Source organism: Macaca nemestrina, chromosome 4 (assembly GCF_043159975.1).
Source record: "Macaca nemestrina isolate mMacNem1 chromosome 4, mMacNem.hap1, whole genome shotgun sequence".
Taxonomy (NCBI): domain Eukaryota; kingdom Metazoa; phylum Chordata; class Mammalia; order Primates; family Cercopithecidae; genus Macaca; species Macaca nemestrina.
Window position 1 is genome coordinate 102,271,725 of NC_092128.1, and position 16,999 is coordinate 102,288,723.

The window sequence follows — 16,999 nt, forward strand, 5'->3', positions numbered from 1 at the left end:
GAGACAGCCACAGTAGATGGAGGCCCAAGGAGACCAAGGGCGTGGGGATACAGGTGGAGAAATTATTGGAGGTGGGGATGTCAGAAGTTGGTGCCTGTGGGAATAGCCAAATGGGAAATACATGGTGAAATTAACTCCTTCTTACTAAAGTTTAAGATTATGTACCTAATGTCATGGAATTAGTAACGGACATTACTCTTGAACTCAGGGCCTAACTTCTTTTTACCATACTCCACTGTGTCTCCAAGAAATAATAGCTAATATTTATTGAACCCTTGCTGTAAGGCCAGCCCTGTGCTATAATGAGTCAGGTATTATTATTCTCAATTTACAGCTAAAGAAACTAAAGTTTAGAGATATTATGCAATTTAGTAAAGCTCCCAGAGCAAACAAAAGGCAGTGTTAGGATTTAATTGTAAGTTTTTCTAAACTCCAAAGTCCCAATTCTTTTTTTCTTTTTTTGAGACAGAGTCTCTGTCACCCAGGCTAGAGTGCAGTGGCGAGATCTTGGCTCACTGCAAGCTCTGCCTCCCGGGTTCATGCCATTCTCCTGCCTCAGCCTACCAAGTAGCTGGACAAAGTCCCAATTCTTAACCACTAGCAAGACAGCTTAGTCTGGAATGATATAAACTGAGTTGATAACACAGGTGCTTACCTACTGACTAACCCCGATTATGGGTTATTTATATTAACAAATTTATTTACTGGGTGTATAGGGAGGAAAAGGTTAAAAAATGAACTATCACCTATACAGTAAGGAAGAAAATTGAAATGGATAAGTTATACTGTCCACCTTGACAAGATATTCAGGGCTGAACAGCAGCAAATTTAGCTAACATCTAACATCCCGGAATTTCAGAGAAGAAAATGGCTCACATACAAGAAAGTCTGTTAAAAGCATCTTTTTATTTGCTGTAAGAATATAATCTGTATTTCTATACAATCCATCATGCAAAAAATATGGTAGGCATTTTATAAGCAATGCAAAATCTCAACATCTGTACATTTGCTCCATTAAAATATTAGCAAAGGTTGAAAAAAACTCACATCTTAGGAGAAAGGAATACAGAAGGAGATTTCTTCCCCGGGAGCATGGCTTCCAACATCAAGAAGCACAGCCAAGAAAACACAGCCTCATTAAATTCTCAGTACCTAAGATGGAAGGTATTGACAGACAGATGGGGAACATTATTTGAGGGGGTTACTACTCCCATGGGCCTCCTCATTGTGTAGCCAAATAACTTTGCGCAGCAAGCACTAAAGTACCTGTCTATAAACAGATAGGAATTACCTGTTGAGTTAACCTAATCCAGATGGAATAGACACTACCAGCCTGCAGAAGGGTCTTCTAACCCAGACACCAGTCAGGGAGTTAAGAATTGCAATCACCTCCTTAACAAAAAGTCACAATGATTTTTCTTTTTGTATAGCAATTGCATTTCTCTGAAGTATCATCATAAAGCGTATTATAAATAAACTGCTCAATAGCATGGTGGGCACTAAATTCTGGAACTTGCTCAACTTGAATAACTGAGGTTTATTGGAAATGAACTGCAGGGAATGAGAGAAGGAGACAACACTAAACTCTTTACAATCAAGCCTCGAAGGTCGAGGCCATCTGGGAACAAACAGCTTCTTCCTTGTAGGGCTGTCCTGGAGAGTTCATCCTGATTATGAAATGCTCTTAGCTACTTTGGTTGTGCACCTATTACTGGCCAGGCTCAGCCACAGCAACCAAAACCTACATTATCATTAATCTTCAATACAAAGTGCAGAGTGGGTATTATGAATCCTAGTTTCTAGTTAAGCAAATGGAGGCGTCAAAAAATTATGCCATCTGACCAGGGACCTGCAATTAGTTATAGATAGAATAGGATGCAGATCAGACTGGCCTGAAAACAAACCTAGTTTTCTCACTGCACCAGGCTATTTCTGAAGAGATTGAAAGCTATCTCTAGTCTTGAGCCTTTCCTTGCTACTTCTGTGATTTTAGCCCCAAAGTAAAAATTCTAGGGAGAGACACAGAAGGGCTAAAAATGCCACCATGAAAAGAGGTGAGTTATAAAGCCGTGGATTCCACCAACAACTGTGAGAGCAATCAGGATCCCAAGGGCTTTAGATATGTAGCATGCTGTGAAGAGGATCTGAAATGTAACTTAAAGGCATCTCTAGCCTACTTTAAATTCTTTATTTTCAGTCCAGAACAATCTGAAAATAAAGAATTTAAACTAGGCTCAGAATTTTACACCCTTTTGGCCTAGGACCACAAAATCAAACTGACATCTTTTGCATTGACTCTCAAACCTGAAGTCTTTAAGGCAAGATTTTTAGTATCATCTACTATGGGTAGAAGTAAAAGATTAGAGGAAAATGAAGCCAAATGCATCTCCTGAAAGTCTTCAGATTCTTAAAGGTACATGAGGTTATTGGGCACGAGGCACAATTTTCATGGGGCACAGAAGTCTTTTTTTTTTTAACTTCGATTTGCTTTGTAAGCGTGAATTCTGAAATGTCCATGAATATAACAATTCATCAGTCTTCTCTTCCTTTTAATATTTTTACATTCAGAAGCACAGCTTCTGTTTTGAATACATTTACTTTGATAGTTACATATTTACTTGAATTTTAAATAAGTGTATTTACATTTTAAATAGGTGTATTTAAAATTGGAAAATAAGTTTTTAGCAGTGCATTTCTTAAATATGATGATTATTAAACCAATATTCTTTTGGGGGCAAATAATTTTATAGATGAAAAAAGTGGCAATGAGAGGAATTTTATTTTATTTTTTAAGTTTGTATCATTTTAATTTTGGTCCAATTTATACTTTTAGAGACCTATACCATAAACACACCCCTCTTGCTAGTTTGTTGCTAGAGTCTGGGCTGATCCCACATCCAGCAATTGATGAGTCTATACAAGAACAACAAAGAAGAAAATCACATTTCACCTTGGTAGAGTCAACTTTCATTTCAACTTGGTAGAGTCAACCAGGATAGTACCTGCCCCAACAGCCTCCAAGGTCTTGGAGGTGTGTCCTGCTGTGGCCAGTGGGTGCTGAGAAGCAGATAGGTAGACCCTCCTTCACTCCCTCTCTTCTTCCCCTCGGCCTATTTTCTGTTCCAGTTATGTGAGATGTTCTGAATCTTTTTCATTTTGATCCTCTGATCCAGCATCTTATATCTTGCAGGATGCTCATCAGTTTTCTTTGTGACTGAAGGTGCATAGGAGCTAGATGCATAAGCAGGGCGTTTAAAATGACGCAAAGGAGGCTTGATGACTGGAGGCCATGGAAAGGAAGACAGACAATGGTTAACCTCACCCACAACATGCCACAACCTAAATATTGTGAGCAACTTCCTCTAAACCCATTTGTTTCCTCCAAAACCAGGAAACAAGCAGGTTGGATTCTCCCTGGAAACCTTATGGCAGATAGATGAATAAGCACGTTACCACCTTGGTCATTCAGTTAAAATAAACAAAGGAAAGAAATTTCTAGAGATACACAGTGAGGACTGCAGTACATAAAGGTCCTTTGACAATGAATGGATGGGGTTAAGGGAGTGAGAGGAAGCGTTGCGGTCATTTCTGGGAACAGGAAAGCAAACAGGGTGAACACAGGTAGATCATTAATAGCATTTAGCATTGTATGTAAGCTTTTAGTGTTGGAAAGTGGTACTCAATCCCCAAGTGCTAATTAAAAGTGCATCACTAAGAAAATATTTATAAAACACAGATAAAGATTTTGTATTCAAAATATAAAAAGAATTCTTAAAGCTCAAGAAAAAGAAACAACCCAATTTTAAAATGGGCAAAATACCTGAGCAGACTTCACGCCAAGGAAGATACATGTGCCAAATAAGCATAGGAAAATACACTCAACAACTTGTGTCATTAGAGAATTTCAAATTAAAACAACTATATGCTACTACACACTTATACAATGCTAAAATCTACAAAAATTGACAATACCAATTGCTGGCAAGGATGTAAAGCAATGGGAACTCTCATTCTTGCTGATTGGAATGCAAAATGGTACAGCCACTTTGGAAGACAGTTTGACTATTTCTTATGAAGTTAGACATAGTCTTACCATGTAATGCAGCAATTGTGTATCCTAGGTATTTACCAAATTGATGGAAAATGTATGTCCGCATAAAAACCCACACATGAATTTTTGTAGAAGCTTTATTCATAAGTGCCAAAAGCTGGAAGCAACCAAGATGTCCTTCAATAGTTGAGTGGATAAACAAATTGTGATACATTTATACAATGGAATATTATTCATTGTGATAAAAAGCAAATTAACTATCAAGCTATGCAAAGACATGAATGAATCTTAAATACATATTGCTAAGTGAAAGAAGTCAGTCTGTAAAGGCTGTATAGCATATGATTCCACTTATATGACATTCTTCAAAGGACACAACTATAGAGATAATAAAAAAGATCAGTGATTGTCAGGGGTTTGGAAAGAGGAGGGATGGTTAAATAGGTGAAGCACAGGGAATTTCTAGGGCAGTGAAACTCTTGCATACAATACTGTAGTGGTGTATATATGACACGACATATTTGTCATAACCCATAGAACTTTATAGCACATAGAATAATCCTTAATGTATGCAAATTAAAAAAACACTAAGAGGTCAGAGGAATCCTAGAATGAAATGCAAACTGTAACAAGACAATGTAAATGCATTGCCAATGTAGGAAACAACCTTACTGAAGAGTCGGGGACAAGATGGTCATCAAAGTAACCTTGTATATGAACAGAATCTGCAGACTAAAGGCCAAAGAAGCTGTACACAAGCACCCTATTCTAGTTCATAAAATTGTTTCCCATGGGGCTATTGGTTATCAATTCTCAGACCACTCTACCTGTATACTGGAATTCTACAATTATGTAAACAGAGGGTGGATGGTGAGAAATGTTGGAGGAGGTTAGAATGGTCCATGTGGTAATGAACTTGGAGATATCACTATGAATTAATATTTAGCTTAATAGAGATACAGGTGATTATATATAAAAATATTTATAGATATGTGTATGTACATGAGTTGGCATTCATACATATATTTTCTTGCTCTATCAGCTGAAGGGAAGGGGGTCTAGGACCGATGAAGTCACTACAAATCTAGAAGTCTCAGCAGCAATAAGCACATCTACTACCCTGATCTTCGTTTCCAAAGGCATTTGCTAATAGCAGAAACCAGGGCTTCTTGTAGAAATGACTGAGTCTAGAACTAGGACACAAAATATACAAGAAGCACCTGAAGCATCTTGTAGAGCCAGAACATTTGAAGTGTTCAAAAAACAAACAAACAAACAAAAAAACAAATACCACAATAGACAAAGGAGCCCTGAATGAAAGATCTACTGAATGACCAAAATTGAATCAAATTGAGCAACAAAATAAATAAGGCAGTATTGCATTATAACCCAAAGTGTAAAATAAATATCCATGAGTCCACACTGATATAAATAAATGATTGAATAAATAAATAAATAATTGTGGGAGAATAGAAAAATATCTTATACATCTTATACAGGAGAATTACAAATAATTTGTATATACACACCTCCCTTAAGGAGAAAGAGCCCTTGGTATGGATTGGACAAAGTGACATCCTTCCAAAGAGTACAGACTAAAGTATGAGACAAGCTGAGTGCAGTGGCTCACGCCTGTAATCCCAGCACTTTGGGAGGCCAAGGCGGGCAGATCACTGGAGGCCAGGAGTTTGAGACCAGCCTGGCCAACATGGTGAAACCCCATCTCTACTAAAAATACAAAAATTAGCTGGGCATGGTGGTGCACACACCTGTAATCCCAGCTACTCGGGAGGCTCAGGCAGGAGAATTGCTTGAACCTGGGAAGTGGAGGTTGCAGTGAGCCAAGATGGCGCCATTGCACTCCAGTCTTGGTGACACAGCAAGACTCCTTCTCATAAATAAATAAGTAAATAAAAATATGAGATAAAAGAGTAATTTTATAGTAGGGAAATCTAGTAAACATGACTTCTTCCAGGAGCTCAAGGTTGACACCATTAGCATGTGATAAAAATTAATATTTTGTGATGAAAATAGAACTTTACCTCTGGAGTCTTCCTCCCAAAAAATATGTAACCCCATTCTAATAATGAAAAACATCAAATACATTCCAATTGACAGATATTCTACAAAATACCTAATAGGTATTCCTCAAAGCTGTCGAAGTCACCAAAAATTAGGGAAGTCTGAGGAACTGTCACATCCAAGAAAAGTCTAAGTAAAGCTGATGACTAAAAGTAATAGGTTATCCTGAATGGGATCCTGGGACAGAAAAATGACACCAGGTAACAACTAGGGAAATTTAAAGAAAGCAGGAACTTCAGATAATAATAATAATTAATAATAATAAGGATAGCATCAAATCTGCAGATCTAGACACAGAAGGTAAAGTACTCATTGACTTGTCCTCCCCCTGCTCCCCTCTGCGCCAGCCCCCCCTTCATCCCTTCTAGGTTCTGCTGGAAAGTGTTTGGTCAGTGAGATAATGTAAACATGAATAAAGGTGAAAACAAGCCAAATGATCATCAAAAACAGATGACATGTAATAACCAGGCGAAAAGTGCGAGGAAACAGCCAGTTGAACCCTTGCTCACTGGCTCTCCCTGGAGGCTCCTAGACTGTCACTGAAAGAGCCAGTGCAGAAGCAGGACACATAGTGGATCTGCTGGAAGGGCCAAGGTCGGGGACACATCTGTCCAATGCCTGAGGCTTCCTTGTGAAAAACCAGCTCTACACATCTCTTCCAATAACAGGGACATGCATGGTGCTTGTGATCGAACAAAAGATGAGAAACAACTTAAATGAACAATCAGAGGGAATTGGTTAATTCTGGTCCATTCTTAGAATATGCTACTGTGATACTATGGAAAGATGATACAGGTGACTACTAACAAAAATAGAGGTTCATGTAATAGTGTTAAGTGAAAAAGCAGGATATATTATCTAACCTCATTACTATTAGATATAAACATATGTGCATAGGCAAATCTGGAAGAACATACATTTAAATCATAGCAGTGGTTATGTCTGAGTAGCATAAACATGACTATTTTATCTCTTTGGTTGTTTATACTTTCTAATTTTTCATGATGATCAAGTTCTAGTCATGTAACTTTTTAAAAAAGAAACATACTAGTAAAAATGTTCTTCTATAGAATCATCTATCAGTTATTCTACAAAATCACACCTGAGAGAAATCAGTAAAACCAAGTTCACCTTGGACCTTAGTACTAGACATCTCAGACGAGCCATAGCTGAGTACACTTTTTTTTTTTTTTTTTTTTCTTGAGACGGAGTCTTGCTCTGTCACCCAGGCTGGAGTGCAGTGGCCAGATCTCAGCTCACTGCAAGCTCCGCCTCCCGGATTTATGCCATTCTCCTGCCTCAGCCTCCCGAGTAGCTGGGACTACAGGCGCCCACCACCTCGCCCGGCTAGTTTTTTGTATTTTTGTTAGTAGAGATGGGGTTTCACCGTGTTAGCCAGGATGGTCTCGATCTCCTGACCTTGTGATCCGCCTGTCTCAGCCTCCCAAAGTGCTGGGATTACAGGCTTGAGCCACCGCGCCCTGCCGGAGTACACTTTTCACAGCCTACAGATCAATAGTTATTCACCCACTTCTTAGAGTACCTATTGTGTGCTATTGATATAACAGTGAACAGAACAGACAGAAATCCCTGCCTTCATAGGGCTTCCATTCTAATAACATCCTCCGAAACTTTTGACTCACTCACAGAAGAAAAAAGTGTTCAGGTATAAATGATGCCATTGCTACAAGCTCCTTGATATCCATGCTAACTTTACCTATTGCAATATCCTAACATGAAGTAAAGAGTTGCAGCAAATGACTCTGTTGTGGCATAGTAATATATATTCTTCTATATATTATTATAGGTTTGTTTATTCGATCTCAGAGTGTTTAATTCTGTTTCTTAGGGCAAACAAGAAATTATGGCATCAAATTCCCTAGAAACAAACATAAAAACAGTGCTGTTACCCTGGAGAATGGTGTAGAAAGGGGAGAGGGCTTCAGCTTAAAAGCGGATTGTTGCAATGTCTGGGCCGGCTGATTCACTACTCTTCAAGTCACAGTCCCTCTCCGCATTCATTCTATTTTCACTACTCAGCAGGAACTCAGCCAAAGTATTATTGAATTTCCCACTTCTCAGCATGAAGAAACATTTACTGTTTGCTGGAATTCTGACTGTCAGAACAAAACCTCTCCTTGCCACTAGAGTCACTGCAAATAGAGTTGAACCTGCTGATAGAGATCGGCTCCCCACTGAGTTTGTGGAAATACTTATATGGCTGCTGTCACCCTCACTCAAAATGTGGGATAAAGGAAAATTTCGTACATTGCTGTTTTGTATGCATGCATTACTTTTCCCCTCTGCAATGGATTGTGACTTGGTGACAGAGCAAAACACCAGAGCCAGGCATGAGGGCACCATCTTGCATTTAATGTGGACCATTCTTCTGGGGTGCTGGTGTGGCCTTCTGAGGGTGCCCTCATTCATTGCCTGGCTATACCTAAACTATTGGGAGGGTCTGACCCTCCTCCTTTTAATGACTAGGCACTTCCCACAGCTGAATCCAACCAGTCATACAGTTGAATCGAAGCAGTCATACAATCCCCCACCCCTAGTGGAGAAGAACCAAACCTGGATCCCCACCCCCACCACAAGTAAATGGTTGATTATCAGCAAGTTAGACACTTCTTCCCCTTGGGATACTTTTTTTTTTCCTCTTTTTTAAAATTATACTTTAAGTTCTAGGGTACATGTGCACAACGTGCAGGTGTGTTACATATGTATACATGTGCCATGTTGGTGTGCTGTACCCATTAACTCGTCATTTACATTAGGTATATCTCCTAATGCTATCCCAACCCCCTACCCCCAACAGTAGGACCCGGTGTGTGATGATCCCCTTCCTGTGTCCAAGTGATCTCATTGTTCAATTCCCACCTATGAGTGAGAACATGTGGTATTTGGTTTTCTGTTCTTGTGATATTTTGCTGAGACTGATGGTTTCCAGCTGCATCCATGTCCCTACAAAGGACATGAACTCATCCTTTTTAATGGCTGCATAGTATTCCATGGTGTATATGTGCCACATTTTCTTAATCTAGTCTGTCACTGATAGACATTTGGGTTGATTCCAAGTCTTTGCTATTTTGAATAGTGCCGCAATAAACATATGTGTGCATGTGTCTTTATAGCAGCATCACTTATAATCCTTTGGGTATATCCCCAGTAATGGGATGGCTGGGTCAAATGGTATTTCTAGTTCTAGATCCTTGAGGAATTGCCACACTGTTTTCCACAATGGTTGAACTAGTTTATAGTCCCACCAACAGTGTAAAAGTGTTCCTATTTCTCCACATCCTCTCCAGCACCTGTTGTTTCCTGATTTTTTTAATGATTGCCATTCTAACTGGTGTGAGATGGTATCTCATTGTGGTTTTGATTTGCATTTCTCTGATGGTGAGTGATGATGAGCATTTTTTCATGTGTCTGTTGGCTGTATGAATGTCTTCTTTTGAGAAGTGTCTGTTCATATCCCCTTGGGATACTTTTAAAAAGCCTGGCCTCATCTCTTAGAACAATTTTCTTGGAGAAAATGATCCTATTAGTGAAAGAAGATTTTGACAAAGGCACATATCTCAGCACAGAGCCTGAACTTGGGAAAGTTATTGTCTATATTACTTTTAAACATGCTTAGAAAAACAAACGTTCAAGCCAAAAATTGACACATCACCATCCTTTATTTTATAATTATGCTCCATGTTTGATTTTCATAAAAGCAATGCTCTTTTAGGAGTTTTAACTCTCGATTGTTTAATTCTTTTTCATAAACATAACAATTTCTCCCAAAAGTGTCTATGATTTTCTCCCCTTTCACTGCCACAACCAGTCTATCTTTTGTTCTCTCTCGCTCTCTCTGTCTCTCTCTCTCCATTCTCTCTTTCTCTCTCTCTCTGATCATTTTTCTTGGCAGCTACTTTTTTGTTTTGGTATGGGAAACAGTTGCACAGAATTATTTTTCTCCAGGAAAGAGGTTCAAATTTATTAATATATCAAATACAGTTATTAGGATTATTTATATTAGTCTACTGGAAACCAAAGTGCCCTTCATCAAAGCTGTGTAATAGGTGTGGTTGCGGGGGAGAGCATTTCCTCAATGAAATTTAACTGAGTTAAACTAGTGTCTTCACACCAGGACTTATCAGTACCTTAAATAATACTAACATCTCTTTAGAATCCCTGAGAACTGCCAATAGCATGTAGTTTTTCTCAAGTTTATTTGACTAAATAGCTCCTTTTTATCAAGGGCATCTTACAGAGTGAAAATGCTTTCAGAAAAATGGAATTAATTTATTATCACATCATACTATATCAAGTCATTAACCCAGTATATCCTGTTATTTTCCACTAAGTGAGAGCAATCCAGAGAGAACAGTCATTAGCCCTCATCCACGCTTGGGTCTGGCCTCATTCCCTTGAGTTCAATGTGATTTCCCATAGCACTGGTCCTGGTTCTTTCAATCTGCTGTGACTTCAGTGTGACCTTTAGAACCCCACACTGCAGTGCAGCAGTATCTTCAGGTGGAGGTTTTCTGAACCTCTTCAGGTGAGCATCACCTCAAATGGCAATAATCTGGTCTACTCGGAGCTTTTGAGTAAATTCCAATATTGGCAGCTTTACTTTTAAACAAAAATAAGTGTTGGATATCTGTGTTTTTTCTCTTTCAAACATAATGCTATGATATGACCTTGGGAAAAAGCATTTCCTCCTATAGACACTTTCTATCTGCAATGTGTACACAGACACACACACACACACACACACACACACGCAAACACACACACACCCCAAACCACATATACTAAACTAACAAAATTAGAATAATCATTTATTGCCACTTAAATGCTATTTTACATGAAGGAAAAAATTCTACTATACATTCTGTTTCTAAAATCAGCATCTGTTTGTTGTAGAAAGCCCTTATAAAAATGCACAAAAACCATCCAGGAGTTTTGACCTGCAAGGGACTGGAATGTTAACGTGAGCTCCACTGAGGATGGGACAATATGAGATTTGAGCCTGTGATTTTCATTTCAGGAACCGCTGTGGTAAAACCATTATGATAGCTGATACTATGTACTGGGCACAATGATAAGAATTTAACTTTGAATCTTTACTACAATCCTATGAGGCAAGTACTATTATCACTCCCTCTTTGGGTGATAATAGTACTTTGGAAACTGAGGCTTAGTGAGCTAAAGTAACTGGCCAGAGTCACAGAGTGAGCACAAAGGAGTCTTGATTCTGGATTTACACACGTGCAATCTGAATTCAGACCCTTCCTCCTATCCTCCCGTATTGAAAATAATCTTGTACCAAAATGCGGAGTAAGTTTTAGTAACTACCAATAATAAATTAAAAGAGTCAAGTCAAAAACTGTATCTCACTTATGTTATTAAGATTTAGGTATATACCTGTGTCATATATGAGATTCTTAAATACCCTTGAATAATCAATAATTTTGAAGCAATAATCTTGCTTCCCCGTAAACAAAAGTAAGTCATCCCCTAACCCCACTTTAAAATAGTTTGTGGCAATGGCTCAGGAAGTAACTACATTAAGGTCCTGATTTAAAAAGTTCTCTTAAATAACTGCTTTCATCTTTTCCCTCCCTTCTACCAGGATGGAATATTAACAAGTATTCCAAAACTTAAGGCCAGTGGAGTCTAGCGAGGCAAGCTCCAGGACGCTTTAACTTGGTGGTTCTCAATCCTGGCTGCATATGAGAACCACATAGATAGCTTTTAAAACTCCTAGTGCTCAATTTGTACCCCAGATCACTTAAAGCAGAATCGATAGGGTAGGACTAAGCCTTCAGGAATTGTTTAAGCTCTTCAGATAATTCTACTCTGCTGGAGTTTGAAAACTACTGTCTTCGTCTCTCCAGTCCTCTTGTTCTTCATCTTCCATGAGCTCATTTGCAACTCTTCACCGTCCTTGGAAGCTGGCCAGATTCAGTTCTGGCTCTGTCCCCACATGACTTGGACACTTTATTTCAGTTTTCCATTTTAAAAAATGGAAATAATAACACTCACTTCACAGGGCAATGGTAAGAATGAAAATAAATCATGCATGTGAAAGCAGCCAGCACAGTACTGGCACATAGTAGGTGCTCATTCAGTATCAATTTCCATCCTTTCCTCAGATGAAGACATTTAGGAACTATCTAGGAGATTTGCAAGTGCCAGGAAAATTTAGTAGCAGCATACCTTCCCAACTAGGGAATTTATTTGCCTCTCTAAGACACAAAAGCCTTATAGCGAGGCCACGTTGATAAGAGCCCTTCCTTTTGTAGAAATACAATTTGGCAACTTTAACCCAACCAAAAAATTACTTTCATGCCATGTGCATTAGATGTAGTATCATCTAAGGTGATAATCTATTCTTAAACTCTTCAAGGTATATTTCATATTAAGAACTAGAATGATTAAGCCCATTATCTACATTTTTTATTTTTTTGAGACGGAGTCTTGCTCCGTCACCCAGCCTGGAGTGCAGTGGCACCATCCCGGATCACTGCAAACTCCACCTCCTGGGTTCAAGTGATCTCTCACCTCAGCCTCCTGAGTAGCTGAGATTACAGGTGCATCCCACCATACCTGGCTAATTTTTGTAATTTTAGTAGAAATGGGGTTTCACCATGGTGGCCTGGCTGGTCTTGAACTCCTGACCTCAAGTGCTCTGCTCATTTCGACCTTCTAAAGTGCTGGGATTACAGGTGTGAGCCACCAAGCCTGTCCCCGTTATCTACATTTTTAAAGACCCAGATTCTCCAAGGACTTTACCTCAAGAAAGTGAGAAAGCTGAATTATCTGTGGCTTCCATTTTTTCATCACACAGAGCAAAGAACACAGGGGACAGGAAGCTTGCAGTCTGAGAAGCTATTTAAAAGGAGCTGAGCTGATCCTGCCTGAACCAAACCACTACTAGCCTGGTAAGGAAAGACAACCCAACCAGCATTTCCAGATCCCCAGAGGGATATGCATCCATAGAAAACAGATAAACCATGTAGTTTTGCTACCTTCCATGCAACCTGAAGCTGTTTCTCCCACTGGTGGTTCTCAATCCTGGGCACACATCAGATTGCTTGGGGAGCTTTGAAAAGTACTGATCACCAAGCCTTACCCCCAGGAGTCTCTGAAGTAATTGATCACCCTGGAGTGGAGCCCAAACATCAGTATGTCTGTAATGCCATTATCCTAATGTATAGTCAGGCTTGAGAACCACTGGCTTTGGGACTGAGTTTGTTTTGAGGGCAATTTGGTTTATACTTAGCTTTAGAAGGATGCTGGGGCAGTCAACCTGCTCCCTGTTCTTGTTGTCTGGGAATGCCCAACCCTCAGCCATGTGCTAAGATTGTAGAAACACAATTTACCAACCTTAACCCATAGTATGAGAGAAAATTACTCTCATACCATGGGCATTAGATGTAGTGTTGTCTAGGGTGATAATCTATTCTTAAACTAAGAATAGATCTAAGACAGGATCTTAGTGCTAAGGTCTGTGACAGGAAAACGAGCCTATGGACATCTACTTTTGGGAGAGGTGGGTGGTCTTATGAAAAAACCATGGGCTTGGGGCACGTCTGGGCTACGCTATTACTAGCTGTGAAATCCTGAGTAAATAATCTGTTCTGGAACTCCGGGTTTGGTTTTCTTTCTTCCTTTTTAAAAATGAGAATAGTAACTGCCTTCCATGGTTGTGGTGAGGATTTTAAAGGAAATATAAATGAGAAAATGCATATGCAGTACCCATGTGCCATTGCACAGTACACAATGCCCAGAATATTGTAGGTATTTGGTATATAGCCATCATTTTTACACAGCACAGGAAGACAAAAGGTCATCACTGCTGCCTCGTGATAGCGCCCTCCCTGGTGGATTTTCTTATTACAATATAGAAAAGTCATGTAATTCCCCACATGATGGGTTTTATTACATGAAAGATCTCACCACACAATGAAGAGATTAACTTAATGAATTTATTTGTGAATATTTGGCAGAGAATACACCACTTTGATTCACAAAAGACCAGTTATTTAAAATATGCATTTGTGAAAAAATATACATAAATATACTTAAATATCTTTCCATTCTGCTACCTGAGGAAACTACTTTGCTCAAACTATGTGCTATTTTAACCAGAGAAAAAACAGCTAGCCCACATTCTAAACCATTTAGGCAATGCAAAAATATGGTGGTTCATTCAGTCATTTTGTTTTTGTTTTTGTTTTTAAGACAGAGTCTTGCTCTGTTGCCCAGGCTGGAGTACAGAGGCACGATCTCAGTTCACTGCAACCTCTCAGGTCCAAGTGATTTTCCTGCCTCAGACTCCATAGTAGCTGGGATTACAGGTGTGCAACACCACACCCAACTAATTTTTTGTATTTTTAGTAGACACAGGCTTTCACCATGTTGGCCAGGCTGGTCTGAAACTCCTGACTTCGGTGATCCACCCGCCTTGGCCTCCCAAAGTACTGGGATTACAGGCATGAGCCACCCTGCCCAGCCCATTCAGTCACTTTGAGTAATGCCTAACCGCAAGAACAAAGAGTGCTGGAAATCCCAATGGGAAGTATGCCTTAGATAACCAACCAAGATGGAAGGAGTTCCAGTCCCTGAATTTTAATCTTGAAATAATTAGAAAACTGTCAAGGACATTTCTCATTCTTAAGACACTTTGCATTTATTATGCTGAGTCATGATAATTATTTGAGTCACTCATTGGAAACCATTCCTAAGCCAGTGATTCCCTGGACTTTCTGGAGCTTCTTTGTGCTTTATTCCATAAATAACTCAATCCTGTCTATCAGCTTCCTGAGGATAGGGATGGAGTATATGCATCCCCAGAACTTAATCACAGTATTAATTGGTGGTCAGAAATATTTAATGAGTGAATAAACTACTCTACCTCACACTAAGTAACCTTCATAAATCTTCCATTTACTAAAGAATAAATGAATCACTTTGAATATACACAAGCTAGAAATGATGATTGGGATCTACAGATCTGGATATTTCTCTCTTTCTTCAGCAGTGTCTTGATATTTAGATTTGCTGCCTGTGTTTGCTTGAGAAGAACATCAGCAATTTCCTTTCCTCTCAAGCTTTCAAGTTTGAGTCCTTTGTCTTACACAAATGCTAAAATCTTAGCTCATATCTACTAGTCTTATGATAATATGGGGAGGCACTGAGACATAGCTTGTGAGCCTTCCTTCCCTGAACAAATAGGTGAAAGGGGAGGAGTAATTTAAGTGAGGCTGTAAAAATCGGCTCTTTTTCAAATGATGGCTTCCTATCAAATGCCCTGTGACCTCATGATCTAATGCTGAGGATACAAAAATAGACTAAAAATGAACTCCCTCAAGGTGATGATCATCTTTAATTTTCTCATTTATAATGTGGTTATAAACTTTTCCATCATTAATGTGGTTCTTTGTTTTCATTTTGTTTGTCTTGGCATGATTCTAGTTGTTTCAGTGGAGACATATTTTGGAGATAATGCAAGTTAAGTCTTTCACTGGATTTTTCTCAACAACGTGTGCATTTTCCCACTTGTGCAAGAGAAGATTGGAAATGTAAGGCTATTCAGAAGCTCCTATGTCCTTTGTTCACATTAACAGTGGCTAATTCCAGAAGAAGCCTATAAAGATACATTTCTTCAAGGTGACAGAGCTCCTGCATAACAAAGCTCGATCAAGTGGGATAGGTTTTGATCCAGTCCATAGTAAGTGACAACTGCCATCCTTCAATCAACTCATGTAAAAGACAGTTGCAGAGAGAACACTTACCAGAGTCTTCACTTAAAAGATAGTGCAGGATCCCTCCCACACCCCAACAATGTGCTTGATATTGGTACATGGGGTTTGATCTCACTCCCAGGCAGAATACAAGTGCAAAAGAAAAGTGGTTACAGTGAGGACTATTAGGCATCAGTCTTTAACCATTGGCAATGACTTTCACAGAAAAGAGCACAGGCCTGCCCCCTGCAAGCTTTGGGTAAGTTATTCATCTTTTTGTGCCTCAGTTTCCTAATCTGTGAAACAGAAATAATGGTACCTCCCTTAGAGGGTTGTTGTGAGGATTCAATGACATAATACATGTTAAGGACCTAATGTTGTCCCTGGTATTTGTAGATATGCAATACATGTTAAACTATCTGTGGTTGGGCCGGGCGCGGTGACTCATGCCTATAATCCCAGCACTTTGGGAGGCTGACGTGGGTGGATCACAAGGTCAGGAGAGCAAGACCATCCTGACTAACACGGTGAAACCCCGTCTCTACTAAAAATACAAAAAATTAGCCTGGTGTGGTGGTGGGCGCCTGTAGTCCCAGCTACTCGGGAGGCTGAGGCAGAAGAATGGCATGAACCTGGAGGCGGAACTTGCAGGGAGCCAAGATCACACCACTGCACTCCAGCCCAGGTGACAGAGTGAGACTCCGTCTCAAAAAAAAATAAAAAAATAAAAAATAAAAAATAAAATCTGTTGTTAAAAGCCTGTATTAGGGAGATCAGAAGTCATCATTTCTTGAAGTTACTCAATAACTTACAATACATATAATATTTTGCTTTGGTAAAAGAATCATAAGCTTCCTAAAATGTCTTCAGACCTCAGAGTTGGTCCGGTTTCTTCTGAGGAATCCTCTGGATGGACATTTTATCCGTAGTCTCCTAAAACAGGACACACAACAATGTCATTGCAAGCCAGCTGGCATCTAAATACACAAACTGTTTCTACAGCAGGCAGTGGAGTTGAGAAGCAGAGTCACATCTACAGAGCCAACACTACCGTGCACACTGGAGGAGCAATCAGCTATCTGCATGGAAGAATGACTATAGTACTGTACCTTTCCATTCAGTGATC

General features: G+C 39.4%; 1 protein-coding gene across 5 annotated transcripts in view; it reads right to left on the reverse strand.

Annotated features, from left to right (window-relative positions):
* Positions 1–887: 887 nt before the first annotated feature.
* LOC105475828 (phosphodiesterase 1C) overlaps positions 888–16,999 on the reverse strand; it is a 619,857-nt gene continuing 603,745 nt past the window's right edge. For 3 of the 5 annotated variants that reach the window (XM_071094997.1, XM_071095005.1, XM_071094998.1), the window contains exon 19: positions 888–3,280. In XM_071094997.1, the coding sequence (XP_070951098.1) occupies positions 3,111–3,280 (170 nt within the window). In that variant the 3' untranslated portion in view covers positions 888–3,110. Of the gene's footprint in view, positions 3,281–12,723; positions 16,807–16,999 lie in introns of those variants that run through there. The other 2 variants (XM_071095004.1, XM_071094999.1) reach the window with 2 other exon arrangements.